General features: G+C 40.8%; 1 protein-coding gene across 18 annotated transcripts in view; it reads right to left on the bottom strand.

The window, feature by feature from the left end:
- Positions 1-7,672: 7,672 nt before the first annotated feature.
- The window catches only part of ZMIZ1 (zinc finger MIZ-type containing 1), a 229,775-nt gene continuing 213,571 nt past the window's right edge, over positions 7,673-23,876 (bottom strand). For 13 of the 18 annotated variants that reach the window (XM_085882955.1, XM_085882956.1, XM_085882951.1 and 10 more), the window contains 5 exons: positions 21,419-21,645; positions 21,163-21,287; positions 20,483-20,698; positions 18,000-18,156; positions 7,673-11,735 (listed from right to left, as the gene is read on the bottom strand). In XM_085882955.1, the coding sequence (XP_085739081.1) occupies positions 11,710-11,735; positions 18,000-18,156; positions 20,483-20,698; positions 21,163-21,287; positions 21,419-21,645 (751 nt within the window). In that variant the 3' untranslated portion in view covers positions 7,673-11,709. The remainder of the gene's footprint in view (positions 11,736-17,999; positions 18,157-20,482; positions 20,699-21,162; positions 21,288-21,418; positions 21,646-23,876) is intronic. The other 5 variants (XM_085882958.1, XM_085882957.1, XM_085882959.1 and 2 more) reach the window with 5 other exon arrangements.

Here is a 23,876-nt window from a genome sequence, read left to right as displayed (position 1 = left end):
ATTGAGGATTTTAGAAATTCCACTTTAGTTGTTGACTTTGGGTTGATGTTGACCTGAAAAAAATAATTGGCTGGTTGAATTCATTGACCTGAAATTTATATCATCTTCAAATTTCAAGTTAATCGGATGAAAAAGTGACAATTTTAGAAATTCGGCCTGTGTTGACCTTTTGGCCGATGTGGACCTCAAAAATAATTGGTAGTTGAATTCAGTGACCTGATATGAAAATCCTTTTCAAATTTCAAGTCAATCGGTTGAAAGTTGAACATTTTAGACATCTCACCTAAGTTGTTGAGCTTTGGCCTATGTTAACCTTTTGGTCTATGTTGACCTAAAAAAAAAATGCCGAGTTGAATTCAGTGACCTGAAATATAAATCCTCTTCAAATTTCAAGTGAATCAGATGAAAATTGACAATTTTAGAAAAAATTTTCATTAACACATTTAACTACTTCTGAACGAAATGTCATTTCACCCAATGTATTAACATCCTTTATTTCATCAAGATTGACATATTTAGGGTTGTTAAAAAAATACAAATATCTCTTTGCTTATTGTTGATGGTCGTATCTTATTAAGCTTCATCCCTAAGGGTTTTCTTTTTTGATACTTTTACTTGCTTTATTGCCCTTTCTAGTTTTGAATATATTGCTTTAAGAAGAGGAGAAATTTTTGTTTGAGCTACTTTAATTGATGTTCTGCCAGATATACTAAAAGCCCTTCCACTGAAGGGAATTGAAGAACTCATATTATCAGTCAAAATCGTTTTTATCCAATAGTTGTTGAATTTATCTTTATTGAATTTTAAATCCTTGACAAATTTCTCAGTATCTTTTACAAATGTAGAAAATGAGTGAAAAAAAAAGTTGGTGGGTAAAAAGGTTTCAAGCACAGATTGACTGGTAAATTAAACTAAATTTCAAACCAACAAACACACATTCAATCTTTTCAAACAAATATCTCCATTTGAATGAGAAACAAAACATTGTGATGCCTATTCTAAGGATGGCTTAAAAGAGAGTTATAAAAAGTACCTTCAATCACAAAAACACAAAAACAACATTGAGTGAAACTTCAAGAGAAATAAGAAGAAAATTGGATTAGAAGGATATGCCATTGAGATGAAACCATTTGAAATAACAACTTTTCAAAGACATTTTAAAGATTGGATAGAAGTAAAACTTATAAGATTTAATATTTGTATAAGATCCATTTGGGAAGTGATTCATATCTCAAAGGATTCAATTATCAAGATTGTTCGTAGAATGTTGAAAAATATAAATCATTCAAAATATATCTTGGAGCCTTCTCAAGAGAAGATAATGTTATTGAAGAAAAATATACGAGAAAGAATCCACCACACCTTATTACATCAATTGATAGCTTCCTTAAATCTGCTATCTTTGAAGAGCTTATTAGATTTGAAATAGAAGCACAACAAGTCAAGGTAGTGGGTTCAACATTGGGAATGTTTCATATATCGATCTTTATATTCTTAAATCCACTCCACTAAAGGCTTCTTCTTATATTGATATATCTCAGGATATAAAGAATAAATGGGCAATAATTTAAAAAATCTTAAAAATACTGATAATAAATGCTTTCTCTGGAGTATCTTAGCACATCTTTATCCACAGGAAAGGGACTGTGAAAGAGTTTCAAAGTATAAGAAATATGAGAATAAATTGGAAATTGGGGATCTCGGCATCTCTAGAGGAGAACCCATGAGCTTAAAAGACATTACAAAGTTTGAGAACATGAATAACCTATCAATAAATGTTTTTTGCTTAACTGATAAAACAAAATCCAAATTCTAAGAGTTAGTAATACTATATCCAATGATAATTGGTGAAATAACCAGCATGTCGAGCTCCTGCATTTCACCAATAAGGAAACCGCTCATTATGCTGATATCAAAAACTTTTCTAGATTGGTAAGTAGTCAAGTTTATAAATCAAAGCATAAATCATATCCTTGTAAGATATGCCAAAATATCTTTAGATCTCAACAGACTTAATAAACATTTAAAGTATTGTTCTTATCATAAATAGCAGTTATTGAGATGCCAGAACCAGGAGAGAAAGTTGTATTTAATGAAACAAATAAATGTATAAAACACCAATTTGTAATATATGCTGATTTTCAGAGCATCTTGGAAAAGACCGATATTAAAAAGTATCAAAAGTATATTCCTTGCGCGTTTTGTTATTACATTAAATCATCTGTAGGAAGTAAATGTGAGAAGTTTGAATTGTTTCGAGGACCTGATGCTGCTGATGAATTTGTCAAAAGGATTGAGGATGATTGTGTTAAGCTAACTAAAATGTCAACAACAAATAAGCCTCTTGACTTATCTCCGAGTGAAGAGAAAGAATTTAAAGCAGCAAGCATTTATCATATATGCTCAGAGGCTTTGGTAAAACCCGATGAAAGGATTCGAGATCATTGTCATACGGCACAAAAATATAGAGCAACAGCTCATATTAATTGTAATCTTAATTATAGAATCCCGACATTCATACCTGTATTTCTTCATAATAATTGTCATTATGATATGCATCTCTTTATCAAAGAACTAAGCAAGACTCCTGCAAAGATAACAGCAATTCCTTATACAGATCAAAATTACATCACGTTTATAAAACAGATTTCTACTCATGAAATGCGTGTAAATACAAATATTGTATTTCTTGACTTATAAATTTATGGCAAGCCATCTAAGTTCTTTGTTTCAAACACCTCCTCTTTTCCGAGACTGTTTTGTCAATTTAGCCGACTTGGATAAAGACATTTCTCTTCTTACTAAAAAGGGCATTTACCCATACGATCTTATGGATTCCTTTGAAAGATTTAAAGAAACAAGACTTCCTCCTAAAAAGAGTTTTTATAACAGGTTAGGAAGATGTCATATATAGGGTGAAGAATATGAAAGAGCAAAAGAAGTTTGGAAAGAGTTTGAGATGGAGAATATAGGTGAATATCATGACCTTTGTTTAATAACTGATGTTTTATTACTAGCTGATGTTTTTGAGACATTTGGAGAAGTTTGTTATAATAAAGATTCCTATGGATTTGATCCTGTCCATTATTAAACATTTCCTGTACAAGTCTGGAGCACTATGTTAAAATAATGAAACAACCCCTTGATCTTCTAAGTGATGTCTATGTGCTCTTAATGATTGAGAAGGCTAAAAGAAGAGGAATTTCACAAGTTTGTTCAAAGAGAAATGCCAAGGCAAATAATAAATATCTTCCAGACTTCTCACCTGATAAGCCCACATCTTACTTAATGTACTTTGATGCTAATAAATTGTATGGCTGGGCAATGTCTGAATGTCAACCCTATGGTAATTTTAAATGGGTGAAAGAATACGAGTTGAAATCCATCATCGATGATTTAATCTCCACAAGTCAAGAAGATTTAGATAAACGGGATTATGGGTATTATTTTGAAGTAGATTTAAACTATCCTAGAAAACTTCATAACAAACATAAAGACCTTCCTTATGGAGCTGAAAAAGAGATCCCCAATCAAGAGCTATTCGGTGGTTATCAACAATATTTCTTAAATTCTTCAAATGAATCTAAATATATTCTGACAGCTAAATTACTAACAACATTGTTTGATAAACAGAAGTATGTTTTACATCAAAGAAATCTAAAGCAATTTATAGAAGCAGGACTAAAAGTTTTAAAAGGTACATGGGGTACTAAAGATTAGTCAAAGTCATTGGTTAAGTAAATATATTGATTATAATACGAGGATGAAAACAAAGGCTGCAATGATTTTAAGGAGTTTTACAAGTTGATGAATAATTCTGTATTTTGTAAAACAATAGAAAATATCAGGAATAGACAAAATGTTAGACTTGTTACGACTTGAGAGCAGGTGGAGAAGTTGATAAATAAACCAAGCTTGAAAAGAATAGAAATATTTACAGATAATGTTTGTGCTGTTCATTTGAATAAAGAGAGTAGAAAGATGGATAAACCGATTTATGTAAGAACAGCTGCTTTAGATCTTTCAAAGTGTTTAATGATGATTACTTTTATAATAATCAAAAGAAAAGATATGGTGAGAATATTGTTTTGCTATATATGGATATGGATAGCTTCATACTAGAGATAACTCCAGATGATGTTTTTAAGGATATGAAAGTAGATGAAGATATTTTTGATACAAGTAATTATGATCCTAATAACCTGCTCTTTTTGAATAAGAATAAAAAGGTTATTGGTAAATTTAAAGATAGGTGAAATGATACAAAGTGAATTTGTCAGTGTTAGATCAAAGGCATATGCTTATAAAAACTTAATTTGAGGGTTAAATGAATTCAAATGTGAAAAGAAACTTAAAGGTCTAAAGAAGTGTATTGAAAGAGACGATGAACTTTCAACATCACCTTGAATGTATATGGAAGAGAAAAGATGTTTATGGAGAGATGAATCTTATTAGAAATTATAAGCATGAAATATTCTCAGGGGCTGTTCGTAAGAAAGCTCAAACAGCATTTGATTATATATATATATATATATATATATATATATATATATATATATATATATATATATATATATATATATATATATATATATATATACTGTAATGAGTGATGGAATAAATACATGACCTTATGCGTTTAAAGGGCTATAAATATAAGTATTAATATAAAATGGGGTTCAGAGGTTTTAACGGGCTTCCGCACTTTAAAAAAAAAATTGGTATATAAAATAATAAAACTAAGCAATAACCAAACCAAAGAGTGGAGAACATCACAGCCTTGGTATTTAAATGGAAAACATAATGAATGTGAGAAATTTCAAATAAGTCTTGTTGAAGAAATAACAGGGGTAAAAGTAGATTAAACAAATATGTGGATAAATTTAAATACAAATAATTTAGAGGATGTAAAGAAAATAAACATCCTTGAATGGACAGAAAACTTTGATGAGTGTCAAGAAAGCAATGAAAAATAATCTACTATAATCTTAAGATGATATAAAAAGCTCAACATATGTCTCGAGATGGTCCTGATCTCAGGTCTGATATTGAGAGCCTCCATCCATTGTTTGAAGAATAGAAGCAGTGTGTCTTGATCTGAATCCAAATTGGTGATCTGAGATGAAGTCGTTCGAGAAAAGGAATGATTTTATGTCAACTGCGATGATGGATTCCATGACCAATTGCTGATGATTGGAAGTAAGGTGATTGGTCTGTGGTTAAGGGGATCTGTTTTTGCACCTTTTTATGTAATGTGTTGATGTTAGTGGATATCCAAGCAGATGGAGATGACCTAGGGTAAATGACAGGGTAAAAGGGCAGAGAGGGGAAGTGCAAGAGCAGCACATCAGGTGTTTGGGACACATGAGCTGATACCGTCCAGTCCAGTTGCAGAGTCAGAGTTGAGGATTGCCAGAAACTTTTCCACCTTTTCAGGTGCAAAATACACAGAATCCAGGAGCAGTTGGGTACAACTAGGAAGGGTGGGTACATAGGGGTTATGGACACAGGAGAGGGGTTATGGACACAGGAGAGGGGTTATGGACACAGGATTTTGAAGCAAACACAGAATTGAGGCATTCGGCCTTCTCACAAGCGGAATCGGCTATGGTGCCATTTGAAGTGAGGAAAGGGATGGAAGGGGAGCATACACCAGAGAAAGACTTGACAAGGTACCACCTGGTTTTAGAGGAGGGAGACAAGTTTGAAAGTTCATTCTTGAGACTGGACAGATGTTGTTTTCTGGCTCTCATAAGAGTAGATGCACACTTCTTGTGAGCTTTGTGGAATGATCCAAGGTTGCTTTCGGTTGGATTTTCCTTCTTGGAAGAGAATGCAAGTAGTTTTAAAGAAACTACCTCACCACAGGATTCAGAGTACCAAGAGTGGGCGGATGGGCAAGATAACTGAAGATGAGATGGGATGAATCTGTGCATGAGAGAGCAGGTTTCTGTGGAAGAATTCCCAGGTGAGTTAATATCAGGGGTGGTAGACATAGGAGACAAGTCCTGATGTGTGATGGCTGCTTGCTCGCCAGTGTTGAAGTTGTTCTCTGTTCTTTTTGCACCTTTGGAATGCAACGGCTGATTCATGCACTTCCGTTTTAATCAGGAGAATCATGATCTGCATGCGATTCCAATTCTGCTTTTTATCCCCCGCCGCGTGGCGGAAGGGGGATATTGTTAGTGATTGGAGGCCTTGATCTCTGCTTCAATTCACAACTTGCTGTTTATCTCTATATTTTTTTTCCTATCCTAATTCAATAAAGGGAATGACATGGTGTTGTTCTTTGTTTTTTCCCTTAAAAATTCTGCCCCTTTTGCTCTTTACGTGTGCTGAGGTTGGACAATGTTCCTGGCTGCAATCACATGTACACAAAACAGAAAATGAAACGTTTTGAGTCAACGGATGGCACAGGTGATGGCTGCAAAAGGAATGCTTTGTTTGATAAAACCTCTTGCCGATTAGCATTCGCATAATCTAAATATAACAGAGCATGAGAAAACTCATACTGTTGATACTAATTGCAAAACCTGCAATGATCATCCCAAAATCTGTGACCCCACGGGTAACTTTATCACTGGTATCTGGTAACATATCACCCCCACTGGTAACATACAAACCCCACAGAAGGTCTCTGTGATTGCAAAATTAAAGGTATAGTCTCATTGTTTACAGACCTATCCGATATCAAATATCTCACACCATTTGTTTTCTTTCAAGAATTAAAATGATGGCATTAATTACCAAGGACGAGGTCGTGATGGAAAGCTCAAGTGGAAGAAGGCATTCCAGCTCTTGTTAAATGAATGGTGATGCAGAAGAAGAAGAAGAAGAAGAAGAAGAAGAAGAAGAAGAAGAAGAAGAAGAAGAAGAAGAAGGCACTTGGAATCCACAAGTAGCTTATTAAAAAGAAAAACAAATCCACTCAGCTTGGTGGAAGATAAGCCTGGTGTTGGCTTTGTGGTTAGGGTGGAGGCTTGGGATCCTAGGGTCCTGAGTTCAAGCCCCGTTGGGCCGCTGAATTAAAATACACCAGGAGGTTGACTCAGCCTGTCATCCTTCTGAGGTTGGCAAAATGAGCACCAGTGCACTGGTAAGGGGGACACTGCATCAGCGGCATAGCCACGTCCCAACCAATGATGCAACCAGCAGCCACAGGCTGCACTCGATAGAGAGAGAGGTGGAAGATGCTTTGCATCCACTAAATAAGTTAACACTTCCATCAAAGGCTGTTTTCACCTCTTCAGAGCCTTGATCTCTGAAAATAAGCAAACAAATAAATAATCAAGTAAATAAAATAAAAGCACATCCACTCTACCAAGGATTCTTAAGAACAAAGTCTGTGCAGGGATCAAAAAGTTGGTTGACTACAGGCCGAGGTACATTGGAGAGGATGGGGATGATGTGGAGTCGTGCAACACAAATGACATTTGTCAACGGTACGTCATCTATCAGGTACGGAGGGAGAAAGATCCTTCAGGATGACCCACATACAAGTATTGGACAAATTCTGTGAACTAGCGTTGAAAAAAATGATACTTGTAATGCAAGTAAAGATCATGCAATAAAGTTATCGAGCCAAGTCTGCACTTTCTGTTTCTCATCAATGTCCTTTGCGGCAAAGTCTTTTGTGACTATTTGACGACAGAAAAAAAAACAGCAATCAAAATTGTCAGACAGGTAGACATCTTTTTTTATTCACTATGAGCACACAAAATACACTCGCATCTAGAACATACAGCAAGAAGAACAACTATGGCAAAAGCTAACAGCTAACTACAACAAAGGATGACAGGATACACAGCCAAACAGGCAGAATATGTTACAGGCAAGCACGGTTACACATAAAGCGAGTGAGACAGGTGGGTGTGCTTCCTGTATCTCGCTCCCACGTGCTACGGCTCTGCAGTGGCTCCGGGAGTGAGATATTATCGGTCCACGCACTGGTGAAGACACCATCATGAGACATAGAAATGAGCCATAGGGCCATAATAGCATCGAACTGAAAACGATAGGGTTGGACCGTTTAGCGGATCAAGGAAAAGGTTGTCCATCTCCCTGCCTGGTTCTCTCAAAGTCCGTCGGGATAACCAGACAGGGTGTCAAAACCCCGCATTATACCTTAAAATGCATGCATCGTCTTGTCAACCTTTGACTGCAAAGACGTGAAAGTTTCTCCTTTTGTTGATGATCTTGACCCAAGTTTGAATAAATGAAATGCAGCTCAAATACAATACTAAATAAAAACAGTGAAAACCTTTTTGTACTTTACTGTACTTAAAACGCCATTGAAAACTGTGTTTGCATGACATCAGAGCACCAATTCTTTGGATGTGTGTATGTTTATTCAGTACTGAAGGATCATTAAATTATGTGTGCATTTGAAGCAACTTGGGTACTTACATTTTGCCAAAGCATTAGTAAACGTAGGCACCTCCACATCATAGCTGTGAAGTATTTTGCAAGAAGAAATAGGGTTGGGTTATCTCCGATGAGTTGCAATAAAACTTTACTCGCGGGTTCACAAAAACAAATTGTGGAGGTTACGCAACCGCAGTTGCCCAGGTGGACGACGTTATCCCTTCATCGTTGCTGAAAATCTTGAATATGTATCAAATCATGACTTAAGGTTGGCGAAGATATATTTTAATGTAATTCAGCATTGGGGTGGTAGAAAAATAAATGGCAGTTGTAAAGAGTGAGGTAACCTTTGAACTGTCTGGTCTGGGTTTGATTCCCAGCCAGACTAAAAACTGGTGGATTGGTGTTTCGCAGAACTGCATGCAGGGAGGTCCTTCGCAAAGTGTGCCGTCCCTTGGGTGGGGGTTAAGCCGGGTGTCCCATCTGCTGGAAATTAGTTGGTAAATGTTAAAGATCCCACGGTGCCTTTCACAAAGAATGTGGGAGTTATCACCGTTACCCCTGACAAATTACCAATTCCTCCCCTAACCAGCCATGGTAGAATGTCTGGTTCGTGAAAGACTTGGGACAAGCTCCCCCCCTCTTAGGAAGGTGGGTTTGATTGGGGCTGTTAAAGATGTAGTAGTAGTAGTAGTAGTAATAGTAGTAGTAATCGTAGTCGTCATAGCGTAAAAAGTGAGGGAATCTTAAAGTTGATGGGTCAGACCAAAAGCTTATTTGGGCAATGTATTAAACTATAAAGTTATTAAATGGGACTGGTCATTTTAAATTTATGTTTAGATAACTAAAACGTTATGCATCCAAGTTGCAAATGTTAGGGAGGAAAATGGAGGAAATAAAACGTTATTTGTATGGCTGGATTTTTTCTCAAGAGTTAAAAAATAAAAGTAGAAATAAAACCACCAAAACAATTTTAGGTTTGGGAAAATTTAAATGCATTTTTGGAACAACAATGATTTGCTTTAATAGTATATTTCTTCACAGGCAGAATGCTATTGTGCACTTGTTGAATTGTAAAAAGAATACGATGAGAAAAAAAAAACAGAAGAGAAAGAAGGAAAGTTCATAAAGATGTGAAAACTATGCACATTATGATGGAAAGAGAAAGGAGATGATGAGGAGGAGGGGAAGTGAAAAGAGATCGGGGAGAGGTGGGGGATAGGGGGCAAAAGGAGTTCGGAGAGGTAAAAATAAATTTCAAATGTCTAGTTATTAGGGCAAAGAGAAAAGGTGAAAATGTAACTCACACAAAAACATGAGAGAGAGAGGTAGAGAGTAGTGATGCTATGAAAATGATGAGGGTTAGAAAGAGCTAGAGAGAGAGCTAGAGAGAGAGAGCGAGAGCGAGAGCGAGAGCGAGAGCGAGAGCGAGAGCGAGAGCGAGAGAGAGAGAGAGAGAGAGAGAGAGAGATAGAGAGAGAGAGAGAGAGAGAGAGAGAGAGAGAGAGAGAGAGAGAGAGAGATTTTTCTTTTCAAAGACCTTAAAAGATTTTCAACATGCCAAACAGTTTCAATGGGTCCCAAAATGATGCATTTTGTTTACAAGATAACACATATGGACAAATTAATGCAAGTACATATAGTTGAATGAAGAGTGGAAAATTAGGAGCAACAATGAGATGGAGGACGACAGAAAGGAACAAAAGGGAATCCATAAATAAACGCCATCTGAAAGTGTGTTAGTTGGCTAACGCACAACGTTGGAAAACATCATCGGCGGCCAAATGGAACATGTAAAGGCGTACCACACTGACAAAGTCACTTGAATGACTAACTCAATTTCGGGAGACTGGCTTGTCAAGTTCAGCAACAAACAAAAAACTAAATTGGGATCAAATAAAACGGAAGTGAGAACGAATAAAACAGAAGTGGGGGAAAGAAGATGAAGAAAAATTTAACCGGCCCTTACTTCCTGGCTCTGGAGACACAGCACAGCACAAAGGGGCGCGTGGCGGCCCGTACACGGCACAGCAGAGCACAGACCACAGGCACAAACACGCACCACACATACACACACAAAGGAGTGCGCACACAGCAACAACAGCTGTATACACAGCAGAGCGGCACAAAAACATCCGTCGTAGTTTGCTTTGGTGAAAAACTATCCCTACTCTGCTAAAAAATAACCTTCATCTGAAGCACGTCTTAAGAGAAAGAAAAGACGAAATTTTGGTTGGAAATTAAATACAATGTTGTGTAATGAATAAAAGTGGGGTTATTATTTCACCGAGGTATGGGGTGGAGGATTAAGGTGTTAAGAAGAAGAGGACCAAGAAAAAAACAAGAAAAGAATATATAATATGAGATGTAAAATCTACTCTTAAAACATGACTCGTCTCCTGGGTCGCTTCACTAATGATCCAGTCAGTTCCCAAATGACTCAGCCCCATTTGGTCAGGAAGACAAGCTACCTAAAATAGCAGGAGACTTGGTAATAATTGAATGTGTTTCAGGGGGTAAGGGTAATGAAGAACATAAGGAGGCGTGCTCGAGATAATAAAGTCACTGAGAAGAGGGTGTTGATTCATCGGAGGAAGTGACATCCTCACTTCCCATCCATCTCCATGTTCATCCTTGCATCGTATTGAAGATGACTATTGCATCTGGTAAGAGGGGTTTGGGATTAAGATTGAGCAAAAGTTGCAGGTATCCGTTTGTGCTTTGGAGGTGTGACCACTCCTTTTCGCAATTGCAGGAAGATAGGAATAAAAAGGTGTGCGGTCTACATGGGTTTGAGCGGAAGATCTGTGGGAGTAAAATGGGCTGCGTTCAGGAATAATGGGAAATGGAGATGAGACAGTGATACAAACACATCGTTCCTCCATCAAAAAGTTCCCAAACTCATCCAAGTTTTTTCCTTGGGTATTGTCCCTCTGTTCTACCAGACACCTCTCAAGCGAAGGCCTGCAGCAGTCAAAGACAGTCAATGAGTCTGATTGCTGAACGAGGCAAGGGTAGTGCGGAAGCGGTGAGGTTTGAAGCCTTCGTAAGGGAGGAATCCTGACTTGGAGCATACGCCTCTTTAGGAAGATGCTGAAGATGTCACTGAAGTCACGGCTAATGGCTGTGTGGGGAGCATCATGTTTGGCTTCACTTCATTACAGACGAGGGTTATGTACAAAGATAGCACACAGCAATGAAGGGAAGGGTGGGAGGAGTGTGGAAAAATAAAGGGTAGTCTGGGTATTCAGATGGCTGGCCTCTCAGCTGTTCTCGAATAGAGACAACAGGTCGTCGTTACCATTGCTGGGTAGGTCAGAGGGGTCAAGATATGAGAGCAGCTCATCAGGGTTGGTGAGGTCTGGAAGCAACTGCAGGGAGACATGAAACACAATCAGGTCGAGCAACACAGTCACAGAGTATCGTCGCAAAACACACCACAGGGACATTCCATGCCAAACATCTATAAAACACAGCCACCTCTGATCTTTGATTCACATGAAATCTGACATAGACACTGCTGGATTTGTGAGACATGAAGATACAGGTTACAATAAGGACATTTGTGCTAGTCGGCAGTAGTTTATTCGGCATTGACATATATTTTATGCATATTACTTAATACCTGCCAAGTTCAATTGGTGTGAGCAACATCAAAGCCCAGACCTCACCTAATCATTATTAAACTTAAATATTGCAATTTTTAAAAATCCACCATCAATTAAGAGGAGTAATCAAAATGTCCTTAGACCTGACCTTCACCTGAGAACCTTTTGTAAAAAGTCAACGTTTGCACATCCCTCCCTCACCCTGAAAGCAACGATGACAGCTGGTAAATATATATTTTTTTTTCAGCAGAAATTTACGATTTGTGGTTCAATTTGCTTGGAGAAGTTCTGGAAGCTCAGCTTAACTGCCAGCGACCTAGGAGTTCCTTCAACATGGCTCCAAAACTCCTTTCAAGTGCAGGTCAAAAATATATGCCTTTCACAGATGTGATGTGTTGACATGCTGACGTTCCTAGATCTTGCTCACGTTAAGTTTAGGGCGATACATTGTACAGTATATCCTTGAGGTTTGAAGTTACCCATCATAGACATAGAAAAGGAAGGTGATGCTTAATAATCTTTTTTATTGTTGTTGATGAGACATTGGAGATGTGGAATCAGCAGTCAGAAATGAAGCTAAAGCTCCAAGCGACTTCACTGTAGATTCTCTTTGTAGCTTGCTTAACACTTCAATGAAAGGTTCACGTAACATGTCAAATTCGATGAAATGTTATTAAATAATCCAAATCCAAGTGTAAAATTTAAAACCAAGTCAAAAAAGCAAAAAAAAACCCCCTGATAACTACCATCAATCATTGGCAAAAAAAATTTGGTCATGGTTTAAACCATGGTTTAAATTGGATTGGTCATGGTCATGGTTTAAATTTAAAACCAAGTCATGCTTTGGTCATGGAATCATGTGTTCTAATGATACTGAGTTTCTCAACTAAAATTTCATAGAAATCTGAATTACAAGTATTTTTGGACTGGATTTAAAGAGGAATGTCAAATAACATCTGATTTTTGCATGTGACTGCATCAATGGCCTGCCTAAGTTTTCTTTTTGCTCCTTTCTCTGATCCCTGTGTCACCCCCCCCCCACACCAAAAGCTTCCCTCCCCCTCATATCAAGGACGACAAGTAGCTTGCAGTGCTTGAGCTCATAAAACGAAGAACCATATCTCCGAGAATGGGCTGGTCCTGTTTGAAGAGCCAATCTACCTTCCAAGCACAATTACTTCTTAATACCTGCCCTTTCTTTACCTTTTGCAACAGAAACAAAGCACTCATGGGACTGGCATCACTCGGAGCACTTTTTACAAGAGGTGACATTTCCCCTTTCAATGTCTTTCTCTGGTTTGGTGGTGTGAGATGAAAGAAGGCAGATGTGCCATTAAGGATCAAGGAAAAGAAAACATGCAAAGCAATTTAAAAAATAAAATAAATCTGCAATCATACACATATGAAAAACAAACACACCAAAAACGTTGCTATCAAAATGGCATTGTTGTGCAAAGAAAAGCCTCAAATCAATCTTTATGGAACCAATTTGGAGGAAACACAAGTAGAATATCTGCTAACTGGAGGAAATTTAGACTGTCTAAAATACAAGTCCAACTGAGGTTGAAGTTTAAAAAACAAAAACGAAGAAAGAGTTAAACTTAAAAAATAAAACCTTTTCTGTTGGCGCTTCAAAAGATAAAACAGTTTACGGTGCAGTCTCTTTCGATTATATCTTAACAACCACCCTATCTGCTCCTCTGCTGAACTCGGGGCATTTGTCTTTATCAAAAACCTGCAGAAGCTGAACCTTACTTGGACATGATTCTTCTGCAAAAGAATGTGCAAGAACGCATTGTGTAATCTACATGTGCAAGTCCTGAGAAGCAGAGGCAGATACTGTTGGAAGATTCAAAGGGTCTTGAACTCCCTACCGACCCTCTTTTTTAAAAACAAACAAACAAACATCACTTTCTGTTGAATCAACAATAACAGGCTCATTACTTTTATCATTATCATATGCGTTATCCACAAATATTGTGACAAGAGGCATCCAATTGTTAAAGTGTGCATTTTTTGAAAGTTTTTACGATATCAACATCTCATCATCACCTTTCTTTCAATTTCGGACCAATCTATGCTCAGGTCATAGTGCGTTTTCTTTTTGATACAACAACTAATACAATAAAAGTCATCATCTCCTCTGTGTCACAATCTTTGTAAAAATAAAAACAAATAAAAATAAAAAGTATGTTTCTCCAAATATATTGTTTATCAGGTTACATTACTGCTATAAAGGCTTATTTACAGCCATAATTGGACTGAATAAACAGTTTCACATAAAGTTCAGATCAAATATAGTTACCTCTGCCACCGAACGTGGACGGAGGTTGTGTTTGCTCCCCTGTCCGTCTGTATGTCTATCTGTTTTTGTCTGTAAGCACGAGGCCTCAAAGAGTTAAATATGCATTCGGATGAAACATGGTGGACTGGTTGTGTGTGACAAGGAGTAATTGTTTAGATTTTGGTGAAGACCCACATCCGGATAAGAATTCTTTTATTTTTCAAGTGATTCTTCACCACTGAGAGATGGGGTCAAAAACGATATATGGCTTGATATTGCAAAAAATTGTGGACGGATTATAACAAAACCTGCTGGATGAGTTGGGTAGGTGACAAGAACAAGCCGATGAAATTTTGGTTAAGGTCCGAATGCAGATCCAGCCTTTCAGTTGGATACAAAATGTAAACTGTTCTGCCTGGCGGAGGTATGCGTTCTCGTTTTGATTATGTATTCGGGTTCAGGTTTTCCCAGCTTACTGAAAGCTTTTTCAAAAGTTAAGGATACCCAAGATCTGCTTGGTTTAATAGTTGTTGTTTATTCCCTGCGTTGCTCATTAAAAAGTGAATCCTTTGCCACAACTTCATGTTGATACTTAATTGGTGCTGTTGTGTCGATTTCGAGATTGTATTTGCCGAGGCAAGACGACACAGAATGCTTGCAAATCTTCGGGCTGACATGTTATCTGTCTTATCTCCCATGCAACCTCTTCTCATGCTTTCCCTCCTTCATACACACCCCTTTTTTTTTTGCAAATCTCCAAAAAAACCCAAACTCAATCTAATCTGCGATGTTAATATTTCCTTCACTCATTCTTCACCCATTTCTCCTCCTCAATACTTCTTTCTTACATTGAGAAATGATTGCTTCTTCATTAAAATGACATTTTAAAATGGTTCCTCTCCATTTACTGGACCTTCCAAAATGCCTTGTACTTTTTCTTCTTCCTACATGTTATGTACACAAATTCAAGCAAGCTTGCAAGTCTCCACCCCTTGTCCTGTCATCATGATCTTACAGTTCAACTTTCCTTCATACCTCCAATAAGCCTTCCCTTCGATCTGGTTGTGATGTGTATTTGTTTGGTGGAACTTGTGATCGAGAAGTGAAATATTGGCTGCAGCGAGTGCTGGCTCACGAAGCAGTCACCACCTTCCACTGTCTGTACCACCTGCAATCTGCTGCCCAAAACACGTACCCGGCTCCTCCACAGCGCGCCCGACCACCTAAATCATGTGCCCTGCTGCCCAAACCACCCACCTGGCTGCCCACACCATGCACCCGACCCACCTCACCGCCTGCCTGGCCACTTATACCACATGTTTGGCCAACCACACCGCATATCTGGCCACCAAATCTCATGCAGGACCACACAAACCATGCACCAGGCCGCCCAAACCATGCACCTGGCCCCCTCCACCATGAGCCGGGATGCCCCTGCGATGCGCCTGAATGCTGCCACTGACTGACTGACTCCCCAACTCTCCCCGGGCACCGCCGCCGATCTCCCCGGGCGCCGCCGCCGACCTCCCCTGGCGCCGCCGCCCATCTCCCCTGGCGCCGCCGCCCATCTCCCCGGACGCCGCCGCAACCGATCTCCCCGGGCTCCGCAACCGATCTCCCCGGGCTCCGCAACCGATCTCCCCGGGCTCCGCAACCGATCTCCCCGGGCTCCGCAACCGATCTCCCCGGGCTCCGCAACCGATCTCCCCGGGCTCCGCAACCGATCTCCCCGGGCGCCGCAACCGATCTCCCCGGGCGCCGCAACCGATCTCCCCGGGCGCCGCAACCGATCTCCCCGGGCGCCGCAACCGATCTCCCCGGGCGCCGCAACCGATCTCCCCGGGCGCCGCAACCGATCTCCCCGGGCGCCGCAACCGATCTCGCCGGGCGCCGCCACCCATCTCGCCGAGCGCCGCCACCCATCTCGCCGGGCGCCGCCACCCATCTCCCCGGACGCCGCCACCCATCTCCCGGATATCCCGGTGGCCTGCACAGTGCACTCAGATGCCCACGAAGACCCACACTGCATGCCCGGACGCCCACACTGCGCACCTCACAAGCCCAAGATGCCCAACCCGACACCCCGATGCCCACCCCGCACGCCATCACCGCTTCCCCAGATGCCGTCACCTCTTCCCCAGATGCCGTCACCGCTTCCCCAGACGCTGTCACCGCTTCCCCAGACACATTCACCGCTTTCCCAGATGCTGCCACCGCTTCCCTAGACACAGTCACTGTGTCCCAAGATACCATCACTGAGTACCCAGACACCATCATCGCCTACATCACACACCCACACCTCTGCCCCCACAACGCACCCTGCCGACTCCACCATGCTCCCTGCCGACCCCACCCCTCTGACCTCGATGCATACCATGCAGACCTCACCGTGCTCCACACCGAACCCACCGCATGCCTTATTTCCATTCAGTTTGTTTACCTCCTCCACACGCCACCGTGGCCTCGACCAGCTCTCGGCAATGTACGCCTAATGGAAACATCCCTCTCACAGGATGTCTCCGTTTCCACTGTCTCTCCCTGAGTATTCTCTCTTCCATCTTAACCGGTTCCACTAACGTCCCAGTGGTCTATGTAAAAGAACTCCACTCTTCACTGTCCATTGTCCACACTAACCGTTGTAGCCCTTTGGAATACTTCCGTACAACTCTCCACAACCACTGAATGTTTTTTTATATATTGTTCTGTGTATTGTCTGGAGAATGACAATGACTCTTTATATACAAGTACCTCTATTTCTTTTAACATGGATCAACCCAAAATCAAAAATGGATCAACTCATTTCTTCAAACATGGATCAACATATACCTCCATTTCTTCAAAGATGGATGACCATGGATCAATAAATTTGAAACTTCATGACTACAATGCCAGATGGGCTGGATGTCGGCTCTGGTTTAAAAAAAAAACAAAACAAAAACTGGCTACAGCATTGCAGATAAGGGTCTCTGTGACTCTATGGGTTTGGCTAAATCTGTAAACTTTCCAGACTGGACTTCAACAACTGTTACATTGCCCCGGGCACCACCACCGATCTGGACCTGGTAATGACAAACTTTCTACGTAACCTCTCCTGTTCTTTATTTGCCCCTCTTGGCTCCTCTCACCATACATAATATGGTCAAAGTTCATATCTCTCTGGTTATTGTGAAGGAGCCATCTCATCATCGCAGAATATGGTTGTTCACACAGGTCAATATGCAGGGCCTGTAATCTGCCCTCTCAAAAAAGATTGGGTTGCCGTATTCACAGCCTCTCATATGGATTCCACCTGGAAATACTTCACAAGGGCCTACTTTCTGTCATGCACTGGTTAATCCCATTTCACCATGGCTATCCCGACCCATCCTTTCAGCCTTGGTACGCAGAATTCTGTGGCACACCTGTTGCGGTAAAAAAAAGCATGCTTTCTCATTATGGAAGGCTAATTCGTTTGAGGGCGATTCCACAAGGCTCACAAGTACTTTCAACTTTAGTCAAGCCAGAAACCATCATCTTCTTTTCCTTCCTTCCTCAAAATCGTCGTGGCGCCTTGTCAAGTCGGTTTCTGGTGCATGCTCCCCCACCACCCCTTCACCACAAATGACATCACCACACACTATGCTAGAGGTAAGGCAGAATGTCTGAACTTGGTGTTCGTCTCCAAATCTCGTGTTCCCAACCGATCCCACTCTGCCCCCATTTACTCCCTCATACTCACTGTCTACTGGACTTTGTGTCCTCACCCGAGAAGGTAGAGATAGCACTGTCCAACCTCGACCATGCTTCGGCGACGGACCAGGATGGCATCAGTGCCCATGTTCTCAAATCCTGCTCTGCTGCTGTTGCTTCTCCTCTGTCTGTGTTCTTCAGCCTGTCCTCCTTTGGCCGCCTCCCATCTGCCTGGAAGTCAGCAAACATCACTCCCGTCCACAAGTAGGGTGCAAAAACAGATCCTCTCAACTAGACCAGCAAGCTTACTTCCAATTGTAAGCAACGTCAAGGAATCCATCATTGCTGCTGATGTCAAGTCTTTTTCTCTTTTCAAAAAGGCTGATCTCTAACAGTATTAATTTTGTCCCATTCACTCAACTCTGCACATGCTGCTGCTCCTCTCTCAGCAATATTTGGAGGTCATTAGTCTCAAACAATAGTACAGGACCATCTCCCTGGATACATATGAGGCATTTGACAGTCAAGCATTGTGCTCTGCCTGCCAAGCTCACTGCCTGTGGCATACAAGGCTGCCTTCATATCTATTTTTCTGACCTCCTCCACTCAAACAGTCAACACACGGCTATCAATGGAACCCTCTCCTCCCCAGTGGAGGCTGGGTATTCTAAGGCAGTCAGAAGAGCAGTCTTGTTCTTCATCTACATATATGACCTCTCCAATGCTCTGGAGGATCCTCTTTTCCTTTATGCTGACAACTCCACACGATGTCATATGGTAATCCCTCTCACTGATAGACAGACAGCAACTGCATCACTCTCTGCTAAAATGGAATTCATGATATGCTGAGCTAACAAATGGAACATGTAATTCAATCCTGGCAAATCTCAATTTCACCTTGCGTCGCTCTAGAAGAATCTTCAAACGAACCCACCTATTTCCATGGTCAGCCACTCGAAGAGGTTCAGTCTCTTGAATTTTTAAACCTGACCATCAGCCCTGACCTCTCCTGGGCTGACAAGATCATACAGCTGGCTTCCAAAGCCAGCCGTAGCCTGGGCATCCTCCGTTGCTGAAAGTAATTCCTTGAAAGACTAAAACTACTCACAGCCAACAAATACATGGCCTTTGTCCATAACTCAATGGAGTGCCGCTCTCTCCCAGCATCGCATCTCTCTCCTGGAATGTATTGAATGTAAAGCTCTCAACATCATTAACATATTACACAATGAGGCCACCAATCTTGCAAATCTTCGGGTTGACATATATCAAGCACAAGGCCTGTTGCTCTTACCACGTAGACAGGTTGGTCGCCCCTCTCTTTTTACTGCCTCTCCACTGGCCAAGCTCCCTCTGCTGTTTCAGTCCTCAAACCAGCAACTACATGATACATGCATTCTTCCAACAACCCCATCATGGTTACACACCATCATTTCAGGCTGACTGCACACCTCATCTCTTGTTCCTCTTCATCTCTTATACCACCTTGGTGGTGGAACCACCTTCATGAGATTGTTCAATCCCATTCTCCCCTCTCGCACTTGAACCAGGCAGTGCGCTAGCATCTTATATCATCACCTATCCATACCCATAATCTTTTATATCCCTGTTAACCCTACCTAACCGAATCCAACCTTCTTACTTCAGGGAACCGTTTCCTCCCCTCCTTTCTCTCCTGTTTTCCTAATCATTACTTCCCTTGCTTATAATGTCCAACTGTTGCCCAACTTCCCCGATGCCAGTATGTCGCCTTTTTATCCTCCTTCATCTCCCTTCCATGAGCCTTAATTTTATATACAGAAAAATATGGTGAGTATATAGCGATACCATTTCCATATCAACGAAAGCATTATTAAAGAATAGGCCTCAATTAACACTTAAATTAACGGCACAAAAACCGAATCTGCAAAGAGAAAGAACAAGTTAAGTATGATTATAAAATTTGTCAGAAATGATCATTGACGAGCAGAATGGATTAACTTTCTTTCACCAGTCATCTTCCAAACCACATAACTGATGGCAATCATGAAGGTCACCAATATTTATCCTGCTTGTTAAAATTAAAAATGACAATAAAAAGTTGCAAAGATGGACATGACATTGGATGTCCCTTTAGGTGCGACATACACATTCTGCTACGTTAGCACAGATCTATATGAATACTATCATCAAGCAAGCCTTAGTTTCTATCTAATCAATGCAACACGGGCACAAAGCAAATCACATTACCTCATCAGTACTATCTCTTTTTTAATAGTGTCTAAGACTAAAGGCAGACCTTATACATGTAGTACGTGTAGGGCAAGGACAGTGGGAGACATTATTGTACTTTTACATCAATTGCAAAAAACATGAGGAAGCAATCGACAAGAATCAGCATCATGAGCTCTGTGCTCAGAAAGGAATGTCATGAGGCCAACCCTAAAAATCCATCATATTAACTTTAAAATCATCCTGACGTACGAGTGTACACTTTTACCTGGAAGGAGTTAACATCACTGAAAACAGAATTGATGGATAACAAGAATATGGATGAAACGCAACCATCAAAACTCACATCCAGCGACGGTTCTGGAACTTCAGGGGTGGCTTGCCCTCCTGGAGGTCCATCCATTCCAGGTGGAAAAGTGAGCTCCCCATGGGGGTGGCTTGGTGCAGCAAGGGGGGGCTGGCCACCTGTTCCATGGTGAAGTAGTGCTTGATTGGCTGGTGGAAGGGGCAGGCCTTGCTGCAAAGCATTGTGGGGAGGTTCAGGTGTCTGATGAGGCAGCATCTGTGGGTAAATGAGCTTATTAGTGGTCAAAAAAAATTATTCCCCGTGTCCTCCCCCCACTTCCCCCTTTCTCCTCAATCTCATTCTTCCTCATGGCCATTTTTCCTCGAAGGGTTCCTCTGTTATGTTCATCTACCCTGCTGATGGGGTTCCCTCCTTTCCACTATGTTCTCCTTGTTGTGTTACATTGTGGTCTGTTCTGTGTTCTAACTCTTCCACAAGCCTAGACTTGATACAGGGGGGGGGGACGGAAGGGTAATGAACTTAAGCTTTAATTTTGAAAAATATAAGCAAGCAAAGCCAATGCGAGTTGATAATGTAACCAAATTTCTATAGTACGAGCCAGAATCTGGATTAGCTATCTTCCTCATACTTGTACGCAAGGTAAACCTGTTTGCTATTCGAAGAGCTAATCAAATACTATCTGATCAATAAAAGCATTGGTGCAGTGAATTAATAAATACCTGATCAGACATCCCATCCGGTGGGTGAGACAATTGTTGACCATTCACAAAATCAGTGAGGGCGGGAGTTGCTGGGTTTCCCTGAGGAAATTCACCGAAAGGGGCCTGCCCACCGTAATTGTTTGCTGAGGAAATTAAGATAAAAGGGAGCTGAATAAGTGATGGAAAGTAGACCTCATTAAAGCATTCATAAGTTGTTAGTGGTGGAAGTAGTGAGCAATTGACAGAGAAAAAGGTTAAGGGCATCCATCCGTACATTGGTTCATGTATTCATTCATGTATGCTGGAGGGCCTAAGGCTGCGATCGTTTCCATGACATTGGGAAGTGCCGTCTGCCCGGGACTCGTAGGCTTTAGCCGCTTGGCAAGTGGACCGTCAGGGTCCTCTTTCACGTGCACGTCGGACTTTACGGGCACCGCGCGCCATGAACACGTTGGATCTATAGTCACTTCTTCAACCTCTGTGCTGCATGCACACACAAATCAACAAAAGCAAATTCATAACAATAAAATTGGAATCTTCCGTGTATTCTACATAATTAGCATTAATAAACAAATGCAAAATTGATATATTCCCTTCTATCTACCAAGCCAAGCCATCTATAGGTTTACATTTGCTGTTCTTTCTTACATTGCCTTCAGAAAGTCTTCACACCCCTTGACTTTTTCACATTTTGTTGTTACAGACTTCATTTAAAATGGATTAAATTTAAATGTTTTGTCACCAATCGACACAAAATACCCCATAAAGACAAAGTGAAAACATGTTTTGACAAATTTTTACAAACCAACTGAAAATTAAATGCAGAAATTTCTAATTTACATAAGTATTCAGCCCCCTGATTCAATACTGTGTAGAAGCGCCTTTGACAGCGAGTACAGTTTCGAGTCTTCTTGGGTATATCTGTAACAGCTTTGCACACCTGGATTTGGGGATTTTCTCCCATTCTTCCTTGCAGATTTGCTCAAATTCTGTCAAGATGGATGGGGAGCATCAGTGAACAGCAAACTTCAAGTATTTCCACAAATTCTCAATGGGATTCAAGTGTAGGCTTTGGCCAGGCCACTCAAGGGCCTTGAGGCTTCAGCTGGGGGACTTTCACGTTCTTGTTCTGAAGCCATTCCAGTGTTGCTTTGGCTGTATACTTAGGGTCATTGTCCTGTTGGGACGTAAATACTCGCCGCAGTCTAAGATCTTTTGCACTCTGAAGCAGGTTCTTCTCAAGGATTTGCCTGTATTTGGCTCCATTCCTTGTTCCCTCTATCCCAAACAAGTCTCCTAGTTCCTGCTCCTGAAAAGCATCCACAAAGCATGATGCTGCCACCACCATGCTTCATGGTAGGGATGGTGTTAGTCGGTGATCAGCTGTGCTCGGTTTCCGCCAGATGTAGTGCTTTGCATTCAGGCCAAAGAGTTCAATATTCGTCTCATCGAACTACAGAATCTTTTGCCTCATGCTCTCAGTATCTTTCACGTGCATGTTTGCAAACTCCAGGCATGCTGTCATGTGCCTTTTTCTCAGGAGTGGCTTCCGTCTTGCGACTCTCCCATAAAGCCTAGTTTTGTAAAGTGCTGTTGAGACTGTTGTCCTTCCGGCAGGTTCTCCCACCTCAGCCAAAGAACTCTGTAGTTCTGTCAGAGTGGTCATTGGGTTCTTGATCACCTCCCTGACCAAAGTCCTTCTCATCTGGTTGCTCAGTTTGGCCAGACAGACAGCTCGAGGAAGAGTCTAGGTTGCTCCATATTATTTCCAGTTCATAATGATGGAGCTCACTGTGCTCTTGGGAACTTTCAACACTCGAGAAATTGTTTATACCCTTCCCCAGATCTATGCCTCCTCACAGTTCTATATCGGACATTTCCTTGGACTTCATGGTGGAGTATCTGCTCTGACATGCACTGTCACTTGTGGGACCTTATATAGAAATGTGTGTTTCTTTATAAATCATATCCAATCAAATGAATTGACCACAGGTGGACTACAATCAAGTTGTCGAGACATTTCAAGGATGATCAAAGGAAATTGGTTGTAACTGAGCTCAATTTAGAGTGGTTTTGCAAAGGGATTGAATACTTCTTGAATCAAGACATTTCAGCTTTTCATTTTAAATTAATTTGTAAAAATTAATGAAAATAAAAGATTCCACTTTGACATTGTGGGGGTATTTTGTGTAGATCGGTGACAAAGAAAAAAATCTCAATATAATTCATTTTAAATTCAGGCTGCAACACAACACAATGTGAAAAGTCAAGGGGTATGAATACTTTCTGAAGGTACTGCAGTTTATTCATGACCATGCTGAAACTTTTTCACTGTTATTAACTACATACTCTGTGACATTTCAGAGGGAAGAATGCAGATGAATTATCCCCATGCTCCAAAAAAAAAAAAAAAAACGGGGGCATATTATAATCAGCTCCATCTGTCTGTCTGTCTGTCCATCACGCACGCTATCTCCCCATAAACAGTTGTACAGAAATTCACCAAAGTTGGGAAATGATCGCACATGGCAAATGTGCGATCATGGAAATGATCGCAAAACCCCGGGACGAGGTCAAAAACCTGAAAATGCAAATATGGACACATTTTTTAACATTTCTTGATGAAACTTTGGATGGGCTATCAACATTTCAGGGTGCATGAAATATGTAATGATTTTTTGGATTTGATCCCTGGTTCATGCCCCAGGGGATGGAGACTCATGCACAGGAGT

Source organism: Eptatretus burgeri, chromosome 5 (assembly GCF_056783735.1).
Source record: "Eptatretus burgeri isolate ZD-2024b chromosome 5, Ebu_testis_v1, whole genome shotgun sequence".
Classification (NCBI taxonomy): domain Eukaryota; kingdom Metazoa; phylum Chordata; class Myxini; order Myxiniformes; family Myxinidae; genus Eptatretus; species Eptatretus burgeri.
The sequence above is the reverse complement of the archived record's forward strand: the minus strand, read 5'-3'. Positions and strand labels throughout refer to the sequence as shown.